General features: G+C 34.1%; 1 protein-coding gene across 1 annotated transcript in view; it reads right to left on the bottom strand.

Annotated features, from left to right (window-relative positions):
- The window catches only part of Dmd (dystrophin), a 1,456,297-nt gene extending 1,446,158 nt beyond the window's left edge, over window positions 1–10,139 (bottom strand). Inside the window, exons 1-2 of the mRNA XM_026777353.1 lie at window positions 10,042–10,139; window positions 9,825–9,932 (exon numbers count right to left, since the gene is read on the bottom strand). Of these exons, the coding sequence (XP_026633154.1) occupies window positions 9,825–9,893 (69 nt within the window). The 5' untranslated portion in view covers window positions 9,894–9,932; window positions 10,042–10,139. The remainder of the gene's footprint in view (window positions 1–9,824; window positions 9,933–10,041) is intronic.
- Window positions 10,140–13,820: the final 3,681 nt, after the last annotated feature.

The raw sequence follows: 13,820 nt of genomic DNA, 5'->3' as shown, positions 1-13,820 counted from the left end.
AGCGAGTCCGGTTTTATCCCATGCTTTTTCAGACCCAGGCCAGCTGGCCTTGGTGAGTTCCCGATAGAACATCCCCATTGTCTCAGTGTGTGGGTCCAGTATTTCTTTAGTATGTACCCATTTACCCCATTGGAATGATAAAGTACATTCTATGCTACTATATGTTGGAAGTATGTGATTTGCTCTTTTTATTTTACAGGAGATTACAATTAAATGAATGCCTGAAAAAAAAATACGGGCAGTGGTGGCATAGGCCTTTAATCCCAACACTAGGGAGGCAGAGGCAGGCAGGTCTCTGTGAGCTCAAGGCCAGCCTGGTCTACAAGAGCTAGTTCCAGGACAGGAACCAAAAGCTACGAAGAAACCCAGTCTTGAAAAACCTAAGAAAATGAAATAAAATAAAGTAAAATAAAAGAAATGATTGCCCGAGTCTCAGAAGAGACAATGGGCCTTTAAACAACGTTGAAATTGTGAAATACTATGGAGACTTTTAAAGTTACATCAACACAATTTGCATTCTGATATAGCCGCACACCTATGGGGACCAAGGAGCGGAACTTGGCAATTTGAATGAGAAATGTCCTCTATAGACTGAGGTATTCTAACACTTGGTCCCTAGCCAATGGCACTGCTGAGGAGGTTTAGGACGGGTGGCATTGTTTGCAAAAGTATGTAACTGGAGAAGCCTCACGCCACGTTCAGTTTTCTCTCCTTGTTTTGGGGTTTGAGGATGTGAGAGCTCCTACCTTGCTCTAGGTGCCATGACTCCTGTTTGCTGCTATGCTTCCTCACTATGCTGTGCTCTTAGTCCTCTGGAACAGTGAGTCAAATAACCTCTTCCTTGTACTAAAAGAAACACTAGAATCCAATCACGTTTGCAAGCCTTTCTTTTCCCCTTTGAATAGCTGAGAAAATGTAAATTCAGCTGCACAGTGTCAAGGTAGATAGAACTCCAGGTAGAAAAATACAATCTACATAGACTCTCTTAGAAATCTGAAGACGAAAATCAAAACGTCAGATATAGATTTAAAAAAAAAATAAAAGTTCACTTTAACATATTTGAAGGAATGCCAAATTAAAAAACAGTCACCCCAAAATAAAATTCATATGTACACTCTTCTTTATTTTTTTAATGTTTGAAGATACAGGGCTCTTCGACATTGGCAAATTTCTTAATTTCTGATCAAATTCTAATGAATGCCATCATTTGTCAGGGTCATTGTTGCGAAGACAAAATGTGAATGGTTAAGGGGCTTTTTAACTTGGAAACGCCATGTTCTTTCAGCCAAAACTGAAGTATTGGGGTTTTTTTTGTTCGTTTGTTTAATTTTTTATCACAATTTTAACACTTATTTATCCATTAATAGAAATGTATTGTTCTACAGTTTCCTAAATTTAATGTTTGTTTGTAACCATTATTCAAATAAGGGTGGCTCTTTGTGCGATTATTTGCTTCTTTTCTTCCTGTGTAGGTGGCCCTGGGAATTAAACACACATTTCTTATTTATGTTAGGCATGTGCACTACCACTGTATCCAATTCTCAGTTATTGCGTTGCTGTCTTCTAAACTATTTAATTAGCCCGATTAAATAAAGAGATTAAGTCACTGAATATGAATCAAATCCTTCAGAATGTCTTCGCTTATTTTCTAGCTACTTGTGTGTTATATTAAGCAATTGTTACATTTTTCACTGTTTCAAAACTGATGCAAAAGGTTATACCTGCCTTCAGGTTTCTTTGGAATAGATAAACAAAGTGTGAAATCAGTAGATTATCTACTAAGGTCACCCTTCACATAGAGGATTAAAATTTTCTGTAATCAAATGCTAGTCTCTGTCTGTGTTTGTAAACATAGAAAAGGAGAAAGAACAATAAAATCATTTTACAGTCTTTCTACAGCTCCATTTCTTCTGGCAGTAGCAAGTACCATAACTATAAACCAAACTGTGATATCTTTCTAAATCAAATACAGGGTTATTTAGGAATAACTAACATTGTATATGACCCAAGAAGTTATCATGAAACAGATGGACCAAATGTCACAGACCAAAGTGTCATGCGCACAGAGTAATCAATACAACCCCCTATAAGGGAAATTTTATGCAGCTTATTTTGGCATGCCACCTGCATTGATAGCTCTGCAGTGCAGAATGTTCTAGTGTCTCTTTCAATTACTTTGCCCTTTTGTTAGAAGCTGTTTCACTTGGAGGATTTTATGCAGCCTTCATGCCATATTTTGGAAAGGCACAAGTTGTGAAGCTAAGTTCTAATTTTTTCTTAATCATTTCTATTTTCTCCATTCAAAATTATTATAATCTGAAATGTGAATTGAGATATAAGCTAAATTCATATCAAAGCTATCAATGTCATACTGTAGTCCTACATAGGTTTAAGGAATTTTCCTGCTAAAATCACTTTACATTTCCATTAAATTTAAGTAAATTCATACTCGAGCTGTAAAGCTATAGTTTATATTACCTACCTAAAACTGAAAACCAAATTTGAATTCTACAGTAAATCCTTACAATTATTTTGTGGAACGAATCTCATTTTCATTGTTTTTTCTTAAATTTTGTCATGTATTTATTTTAGTGCAAGAAACTATAGTTTCTTAATTTTCATGGCATGTTCTTATTTTTCATTTTAATTTTTTCCTGGAAGAGGTGTGACATATACATTTAAATGATAAGAGGCAAGGATACATATCAGTGGCTTAGTTTTTCAAAGCTTAATGAAGATTTTTAATGCCTATATGTGCAGATAAAGAAGGTGTACCTAGGGCTGGAGAGATGGCTCAGTGGTAAAAAGCATTGCCTGCTCTTCCAAAGGTCCTGAGTTCAATTCCCAGCAACCACATGCTGGCTCACAACCATCTGTAAAGACGTCTGGTGCCCTCATCTGGCCTTCAGGCATACAGACAGAATATTGTATACATAATAAATAAATATTTTTTTTTAAAAAAAGAAGGTGGACCTATTATTAAAGCTACATATGCAATGATTTAAACATTTTGTTAGGGGATTCTGAAATCATGTTTAAAGAAGACTTTATTGGGAACTTCAACAGTGGGTGCGTCTTCTATACCTACACACATGGCTACTTAAAATTCTTCCTTAAGCCTTGAGAAAAAAATGCATCCTAGTTCTGACTAATTAAATGTAACTAAGATTCCTAGGCTAACATTAAAGCAAATAAAAAAACATTTAGCAAACATTGCAAAAATCAAAGTAAAGTCACTTTTAAAAGTACAAATACAGAAATAACACTAAAGGTAAAATTGAAGCAGTAATTACAAAGAAATTTTGTTATGAATATACTTGAAGAAATGCTTTTGTAGTATGATTGAGCATCTTTTGGGTATATTCCCAAGCAGCGTTATTTGTAATAGCCAGAACCTGGCAACAACCTAGATGCCCTTTAACTGAAGAATGGATAAAGAAAGTATGGTACATTTATACATTAGGGTACTACTCAGCAGTAAAAAACAACGATATCTTGAATTTTGCATGCAAATAGATGGAGTTAGAAAACACTATCCTGCGTGAGGTAAACAGACCCTTCAAAATAATATGATATGTACTCACTCATAAGTGGATACTAGTCATAAACAAAGGACATTGAGCCTATAGCTCCTGATCCTAGAGAAGCCAAGTAATAAGGTGAACCCAAAGAAAAACATACATAGACCCACCTGGAAACTGGAAACAAATAAGGTCTCCTGACAAAATTGGGAGTATGGGGGCAGGGGGTAGAAGGAAGGGGAGAATCGGAAGAGGAAGGGAGAAGGGGAAAGTTGAGGAGAATTTGAGGGAATGGGATAGTTGAGATGGAGAAAGGACAGAAATGAGAGCAAGGAAAGAGATATCTTGATTGAGGGAGCCATTATGGGGTTAGCAAGAAACCTGGCTCTAGAAAACTTCCCAGGAATCCACAAGGACGACCCTAGCTAAGACCCTAAGCAATAGAGGAGAGGGTGCCCAAACTAGTCTTGCCTTGTATTCAGACTGATGATTAGCTTAAATATAATTAGAACCTTTGCCCAACAACAGATGGAAACAGAGGCACAGTCCCACAACAGAGCACTGGACTGAGCTCCCAAAGTATTTAAAAAAAATCTTAAAAAAAGAAAAAACATTATTAAATCTCTATCAAAAAAGAAAAAACATTGTAATTATGTAATCAATAATTTTAACTTACATCTATATGACAAAACTATAAATTAAACCGAATTTGATTCAGTAGATTTTAGATATGAGTTTAAACTTTTATTTAATATTTTACTTATTCATTTCTTCATACATGTTTCTATGATGTGCCACCAATTGCATATGGAAGTTCAGAGGACAATTTGCAGAGATGATTTCTTTCTTTCTACTACGTAGGTCATGAGGATTAATCTTCAGGCTAGGCATAGAATCTTTAATTTTTAAGCCATATAACCAGCCCAATATGAGTTTTTAAAAATGATTGGTGGTGGCACATGCCTTTAATCCCAGCACTTAGAAGGCAGAGTCAGGCAGATTTCTGTGAGTTCAAGGCCAGCCTGGTATACAAGAGCTAGGTCCAGCAAGGGCTCCAAAACTCCAAAGAAACCCTGTCTTGAAAAACCAAACACACACACACACAAAATGATTGTAGCAAAATAGTTGTTTAGACTCAATTTCTTCTCCCTCTTTCTTTGTCACTCTCTATTTCCAAGCCTTCTCTCTCCCTTCTCCTTGTCTTATCTTCATTGCCTTACACTTTCTGAAAGAACTCTTTCATAATTATTAGTAGTTGGAGTGAAAATAAATATGTAGCAATACCAGATGTGTTTGATCATAAGTGTTAAATTATCATCTTCTGTGTATCCTTGAGGTGAATTGTTTGATTTGTATTATTATTACACTTATCTCTCTATGTGGCCATATTTGGATTTCATATTCAGTGTCTCCTTAATTCATACTATCCTGTAATTTGCTAAATAAATTATGATAGCTTTGAACTTGAAGTGATCTTATCACTTTTTCCCATCTGATAGTGTTGCAAGCATGAGCCACCATGCCTGGTTCACAAGATATTTTAATCTTGAATATAATGTATATATACACACTAAATAATTATAGTTTATTTTTCTCTAAAAAATCGAAGCAAGAGAAAATATATAAATCGGGAGTTAAGTCTAAGTCTGTCAATACTAAGGACATATAGATTACTTCCTGAACGTTTGTTCAGGAATAGCCGAAAATCTGAATCCAATCTCAGAAGCCCACATGAAATAGAAGGAAAGAACCAACATCACAAAGTTGTTCTTTCGTCACTACATAAAGCTGTGCCACATTCATGCACATATGCATACTAACATACGTGTGTGCATATGCACACACAAGCCATTTTTTTTAGAATATTTAAGCAAAAGAAAACTCTGGAAAGCTTACACAAGGCTAGAATAATAAAAGAAAATAAACATTGCATTTTCACAAAAGCTCAGCACCTGGACCTGCCTTTAAAGCAAGCAGGAAACCAACGAAAGTAAATCAGGTTGAGGCAATAGTAAATGTAGAAAAGAGACAGATTATGCTGTTCAGTAAGATGAGAGCAGACAAGGTCTACCTGGTCAAGGTTAGAAGATGAATTGAATTTGAAACAGGATATACAATTACAAAAGCTACAGGAAACTTTCACCCTCTTTTCATCAGGAGTGTACACACAAGTATAATGCTAGCACAATTTCTCTTATACTGAAGGGATTGAATAATGCATTTATTTTTTCTGCAGTGATTTATCAAAATATATAAAGCAGTCCATTCTATTCCAATCACCAGTTTCTTTACTGAAGTATGTTGTTGATTGCAGGGTCTCTAAACTTCAGAGAATATTAGAATCACATAAAATGCTCACTGAAAGTATAGATTCCTAGCCCTTCCTTGTAGCATATACAAGTCAGCACACCTGAGAAGAACCAAAGAATTTATAATTATTTTATTTTTAAGAATACAAAGTTTGAAGTGATGCTGAAATCATTGACCTAAAAAACACATTTTTGAAAGCATTAATTTTGCTAAAATGATTTCATTGAGAGTCATCAGAGGAGTTGCTATCAGGGCACCTAATCAGTATAAAGCAGCACCTTCCACAAAGACTTTCTGAGTCTTCATATACATGACATTCCTGTCATCTGATACAATAGCACAGGTAAATAAATGGCCTTTTGAAAACCTTATATGATATATTATTGGATTTCCATATTTCCCATTGTTGTCCTTCCCTGACAAACAACAACACTCTCCAGAACAGATTTCTTCTTGAGATGGGCTTTACTTGGATAAGTTATACAAGCCCTAGAATTCACCTCTTAAAGCCTGAGTTCCTCTTCTCTTTTTAATATTTGGATCAGAAAAATATAGACATATATATTCATACACACACATATATATCACAGATCTGGAAGAAATGAAATGCCAAACTTCACAGATAACAACACTAACAAAAACATTCAGAAATTACACTGCTTATTAGTGATAATATTTCAAAAGAAATTATTCTGATTATAAATAAAAGAGAATTTTAGAACACTGAATCTTTACCTAGGAATGTAGTAAAAACTGGTAACAGATGGTACCTGTTTTGGGTCTCAGATTGTGACATATTTTAATGAACATTAAATTCTTATTCACTGCCTGAGTCAGCAGGGGAATTTTACCTCGGATTCTAGACCAGCTGTCAGATTTTGTTAATTGGCTTAAACTATCAAATGATAAGACTCATACAAAACATATTTTCACTTTGTTCATAGCAAAGGTGACATAATATGAATTTTAATCACATTGAGATTTTATTGAGACTTCACTAAGACAGAATTTTCATCGTCCTGAGTCTGGGAAAGTCTTTTATTCACAAATGCCACATAGTAGCATAGTAGCATATGATGGTTGGAAATGACAGTTAGGAATCAGAGTCATGTTGCTTCATCATAGTCACACATCACTTACATGATATGGGGAGTCTCAACCTGAGTCTAGATGCTTTAGTGCTCCTTTGAAAGCAGCCACTAGTGGTATATAATACCTGTTATATATGGCATGCATAGATTTTCCTAGACCTCAAGTACCTCTTCTAAAATAATCCAAGTAGCTTATCTGAAAGAACTTTAAACATGTAATGCAAGTGAGGATACACTAACTTTATAGCCTTTGGACTTTGTCACTCAGTTGCTAACAACTTAATTGATTGGTAAACCTAATCAGAGATAAAGTTACTGGCATGAAGCATTTAGAATTGATATCTATTATCATAAAAATACAAAAAGTATTCTGACATAGAATACATTCCGGATATGACTGTCAAATACATATATCTCAGATGTTCTACTATTATTTGGCCTTGATACTGCTTCATAATAAGGTGAAATCTATTTGCCTTTTGTGGAATCTGAGCAGATTTATGACTGTTTCTACCAAGTAGAAAAGCAATGATGCGAAATAAAGTTTTAACTTAAGTCTCAGTTGCAGGAATACTCTCTATGTGAATTCTGACTACCCAAAGCACTCATGCTATGATGACAGTAAAGACAATGATGGCAAAGAGGGTTAGTCAGAAACCGCAGATCTTCCTAGCTGAGGCACAAGAAGGTATTAATGGAAGAGCACTTTTAGGTTGTTCTAGTTTCAACTCATTTAGTTACTAAGAGTCTAAATATTGAGAATCAGAGATGAATCATTCCTTTCTGTACATAGTCATAGCGATCTACAAAACCCATGAATATAAGTATAAAATTCACATATCTTTAAAAATTAAAGTTATTTGTTATATAATAATAGTAACTCTAAGGCCAAACAAATCTTATCTTTCCAATGTTCTGAATTAAGTGTTCTACAGTCTTTCTTATACAGATTTCTCTGACTGGTACTACATAGTAACTACTTATTCAATGTATAATATGTGTGATGCATTCTGAATGTTAAGGACATGACAATAAACACATCAGAGTACCATATACATTGGGTTTGTCAACTTTCCACAAATTGAGACATAATTGAGAATAGAGAATCTCTGCTGACAAAATGATTCATTCAGGGTATCATGGAGCCATGTATTTGGAAGCATTTTTTTGATTGCTAATTGGTGTGGGAAGTTCCACTACTAGGTGGGTGGACCTGGGTGATATAAGAAAGATGAAACTCAAGCATGGGAGAAAGTCAGTGAGCAGCATCCCTTCATGCCTTGAGAGGTAAAGCAGGGTGATTAGGATCACAAGCTTATGCTTCACAATATAGTGAGAATTCCAGGACAGCTTGTGATACATGAGACCTTTTTCCTAAAGAAAGTGAGGAAAATAAATATTATAAAGAAGAGTATGATGTACATTGCCATTTTCACAAAAACAGGTCAACTGAGGAAAGATGGCACCTTTTCTAGAGGAAAGAATGCATGGCCTCCGTATCCTTAGCCAGGAAATTTATAAAAATTAGTCTTTGGAAACAAAAGATGGACTCTTTTCCTCTAGAAAAGGTGCCATCTTTCCTCAGTTGACCTGTTTTTGTGAAAATGGCAATGTACATCATACTCTTCTTTATAATATTTATTTTCCTCACTTTCTTTAGGAAAAAGGTCTCATGTATCCCAAGCTGTCCTGGAATTCTCACTTAAGCTTGTGAAGCATAAGCTTGTGATCCTAATCACCCTGCTTTACCTCTCAAGTACAGCCATTACAAGTGTGTATGGACATGCTTGTTTTATGTGGTCCTGGGAATTAACAGGAATTCCTGCACGCTATGCAAGCAATTAACCAAATGAGGTGTATCCACAGACCTCTCCTGATTCTTATTATGTCATTTTTCTCACTTCTTACAATCTTGAACTCTAGTTGTTCAATCAACTTATTAAGATTTGCCATCTGTCCTTCACTCAATTGTACAGATTGCCCGAATTTCTACCTTTTTTATTTATTATTTCACACTACCCAGTCTCTCTGTAGCATGTTTAATTGTCCTCAATGAATTGACTACTGACGTATCAATTTCTGAGGATCTCGTGTATTTGTTGACAACTAGGTGTTTTCACATTGATGTGGCACTTTCACCTTAACATATGTGAATCTAAGTTGTCGTTCTTTTCATTCAGGTACTTTCTCCTACAGTCTCCTATTTGGCTACCCTTTCTAGATTCCAGTCTCCAAATCGAGAAGTTTCTGCACTATTCTACACTATTTGATTTTTATTGCTCAAACTAATGCTCAGCCCTATAGATGAAACGATAAATATGCTGTGGTTTTTTTTATGCATTACTCTGAGGATTACCTTTAAGTCTATCACTTTTAAAATATGTTGTTTAAAATTTATAAAGAAAGCAAACAAATGCTTCGTAGGGCTGCTTTAAATTTACCTGAAGTTTTCCTCTGGGTATGCCTATAAAAACTATTTTGCTTAAAAATAATTTTAAAGTATATCTATAACTTTTACAAGTTTAAGAAAAGTATAAATAACCAAGCAGTGATGGTACAAGACTTTAATTTAAGCACTTAGAAGGCAGAGGCAGGTGGCTCTCTGTGAGTTCGAGGACAGTCTGCTCTATAGAGTGAGTTCCAGGACAGCTATATCTGTTACACAGAGATCCAAATCTTGATGAAAAAAGGAAAGAAAAAAAAAGAAAGAAAGAAAGAAAGAAAGGAGGGAGGGAGGGAGGGAGGGAGGGAGGGAGGAAAGCACATATAACAACTGTGAATAATCTGTAATGTAAGCATAAACAATGACTAAGTGATTTAAGACAAAATAGAATGGACAGTGTTCCAAAATAATAATTATATTATTGTGTTTTAAAAATGGTTGAAAGCAAAATATACCTACAGATATTTTTTGAAGACTTGATACCATTTCATTTTGATCCTTAAAGCCACTTGTTTGAATCTTCTTCATTGCATCCTCTTTTTCTGAAAGCCATGTACTAAAACGGCACTGAAAAGCATCAAAGAAGAACCAGTTAAAGTAGATCCTTTTGTTACTTGTCCAATTTAACACCTTTTCAGCTTCATGACAGCCCCAATTTTCTCCTACAGATGCGCACCTGTTCTTCAGTAAAACGCTGCCATTTTAGAAGAATATCTTGTAAAAGAACCCAGCGCTCTTCAGTCCACTTGCAGATATTTGCCCATCGATCGCCCAGTACCTGCAGATGGGGAAACAATCACATTATCAAACAATTGCTCCTCAACCTCATTTCAAATGGCAGAAGTTCTTTGCCATAGGATCCTATTATAAATGGCATGTAAAGAATAGTTTTACGCTTTCTACTCATAATTAAGTAAGCAATGTGCCTTTTATATACTTTCAGACAGCTTCACTCTTTCTTCTACATTCCATTTAAAAGCAGGGATTTTTTAAATGCAATCTAAAGTAGTTAGCCAACCATTTTTGGAATGTCTTTGTAAGTGTAAAACAGAAAAGATGAAATGGAGAATCATAAAGGATCAATACACAATATAAAATGTACCAAAATATTACACTAACCCCCATATGGGTGTTCAAATATTATATGTCAATAGAAGAAGACAGGAAAGATTTTTCCAATGATAACATCAAAATAAATGTCTCTTTTAGACCTGAATATATACCCTTTAAAGTAAACATCTAAATATCAGATACAAAGCAAAAATAAAAAGAATCTTATTTTTATAATTTATCAGTAATTGAAATTGCCTAAGAAAATTGTTATTCATTTTTTTCAAGGATTGATGGTTTATATATCTTGATTATTACAAAATTCTTAATTATTATTAGAAAAGTATCAGATTTTGTCTGTTAATAACAACAGTGAGAAAATACTGCTTTTCTATGAGAAAAAAATGCCATGTAATGTCACTTATGTCTATGTATATACACTATATATATATATAATAAACCAAAATCATTGACAATATTTTGAATTAGAGAATAAATATTATAACAAATTTTATGCCGTAAACTTTTGTCAGTTACCTTAAGGACTTCAGAAACTAAAGTTTTTAACCTTTTACTCTTGTTTTTTTCATATAATGTTTTCTGGTAGCTATTGAATCACTAAAGCTAGACCTATCACAAAATATGTTATATTTTATATAAAATCACTGTATTGGATAGTATAATTCCTCTTTTGAAATATTGTAACTAATATGTATAGAAATTAGAGTGTTTCCTTTGTAACTCTTAAATACTTACACAGTGTGCTTTTTTATTATTTCACTCATTCTTGCATCTTTCATTCAAAAGATTTCCATATTTTGAAATGATACCTCATCACAATTTCTACTTTTTTGCATCAATTTACTCACTTCATAAATATTGATGCTTGATACTCAATTTCATATGGACAAACAAAAAAAAAAACAGGATAGCCAAAACAATTCTGTCCAAAAAATGAACTAGGGGAGGCAGTACAATCCCTGACTTCAAACTTTACTACAGAGCTATAGCACTGAAAATGGCCAGGTATTGGCTTAAAAACAGACAGGACTACAAAGGGAACTGAATTGAAGACCTGAATATCAATCCACACACATACAAACACATAAGTTTTGACAAAGAAGCAAAAGATATAAAACGAAAAACAGAAAGCATATTCAACAAATGGTGTTAGCATAACTGGATATCAACATGTAGAATAATAAAAATAGATCTATTGTCATGCACAAAACTCAAGTTGAAATGGATCAGAGATCTCAACATAAAACCAACCACACTGAACCTCACAGAAGGGAAAGTGGGAAGCACACTTGAACGCATTGGCACAGGAGACCCCTTCCTAAATATAACCCCAGTAGTACAGACACTGAGAGAAACAATTAATAAATATGACCTCCTGAAACTGAGAAGCTTCTGTAAAGCAAAGGACACTGTCAACCAGACACAATGACAGCCTACAGAGTGGGAAAACATCTTCACCAACCCCACATCAGACAGAAGGCTGATCTCCAAATGTACAAAGAACTCAAGAAATTGGTCATCAAAAGAACAAGTAATCCAATAAAAAAAAATGGGGTACAGATCTAAACAGAGAAATCTCAACAGAGGAATCTAAAATGGCTGAAAGACACTTAAAAAATGCTCAACATCCTTAGTCATCAGAGAAGTGCAAATCAAAACAGCTCTGCGATTCCATCTTATATCTGTAAGAATTGCCAAGATCAAAAAAATCACTGATGACAACTTATGCTGGAGAGGATATGGGGTAAAGACTTTCATCATTTATATTGTTTACAAATATTGGATATATTTTAAAAAAATATAAGAAATACGTATTTTATGATTTGTTATACCTTTTGTGAATTCTAAAACACTGATAATTAAATACTCCTCTAGGTACCTAAATGAACTATTTATGATAACTATTTTAAGAATGTCATTTAAAGTACTATTTGTGTGCAAATAATGCTTGAATTGATAATTACTTCTGTAGGTTTGGTTTCTCCCCCATGTCACTTAGAGTTTATAAGTTCCTGTTTACTTATTCATCAGTCATGATTGTATTCGTTTTTTATTGAGAATCTAATACACCAAATATAACCCCAAAAAGATAGGCACTGAATTATTACTCCAAATTTTGTTGAAGCATTATACTCTAACTTTAGCTTAAGATCTGTCACGACTTGTCAAGACCTCATTTAAAGTAGAGATTAATTTAAAATGAATCTACATGGGTTGACTCTAAATCACTTTTACTTATGTCCTTAAAAATGGTATTCTGCAAAAAAGATCATGCATGTGCACAGAGAACAAAGACCATATAAAGACACAAGAATATGGCAGTCCCCTGAAATTCAGACTTATAAGACGTTCCCAATATACTTGATCTTAGACTTCTTGCATACTGAACATTAAAAAATGCATTAACTATATTAAAATAACCTCTGAAATATTTTCTATTATGAATTCTTCTCAAAATAACATCAAAATTATATGATATATAGTGATTTTCTTCACAAGAAATATACATCTAAATCATTTAAACTCTTTTTTGATCAAATAGTACAGACAGGAAGATTAATTTTGAAACAGTCTGTAGAGGAAAATGGCATATATTGCTTAAGTGTTTCTCTGATGTCCAATAAGTGTAAGAATCCCTTAAGGTTTTAGAAATAATGCATGTAACAGGGTTTCTAGATAAATTTTGTAAACATTTAACATAAATGCAAAAGCGGTGAATAACAACATCTCAGGAAATGAGAAAAAAAATAGGTTATATTTATATTCTCATTTAAACTTAGCCATGGTAAGATTAAAGGTCAGTTCCCTTACCCTAACACATTTTCATGGACTAAATCATAACTTTGTTGTTAGTTATGTTCAAATTCACATTTGGGAAGACTTTTCCCTTCTCATTTCATTCACATCTTATACTGTGCTCCGTATCAAGAACATATGTTGTCTTGATCCCTTTGTTTAATTGAGTTGCTTTTTCAAAGCACATGTGAAAAATGGCCAACAAAAGATTTGGGTAAGTGAAAGTGACAAGAATTTGACAAGCCTGGGAGGTAAAACTTAAGCCCAGCAATCCTTGAAGTTAAGAATGTCTGTGACAGAATGAGAATGCTAAATCGTGCCGGATGTGTTTGGCACTAAGAAATAAAGTGATGCCAGGAATATGCCTACTAAGAAGACATATGCCATAGACCACACAATGGAGCCGTCACAAAGGAGTGGGCTTCATAAAAGAGGGAGGTAGTAAGCAGCCTGTCTCTTTTTATTTCCTTCAATACTCGATAATACACACCAAGGTAAATGAATTGTTTGTGTAACAGGCCTTCTCAAAACTAACTTCTTTTTTCTTGAGTTCCAATTTTCACTTTTTAAGTAACCAAGTCCATCTGG

Source organism: Microtus ochrogaster, unplaced genomic scaffold (assembly GCF_000317375.1).
Source record: "Microtus ochrogaster isolate Prairie Vole_2 unplaced genomic scaffold, MicOch1.0 UNK58, whole genome shotgun sequence".
Taxonomy (NCBI): domain Eukaryota; kingdom Metazoa; phylum Chordata; class Mammalia; order Rodentia; family Cricetidae; genus Microtus; species Microtus ochrogaster.
The sequence above is the reverse complement of the archived record's forward strand: the minus strand, read 5'-3'. Positions and strand labels throughout refer to the sequence as shown.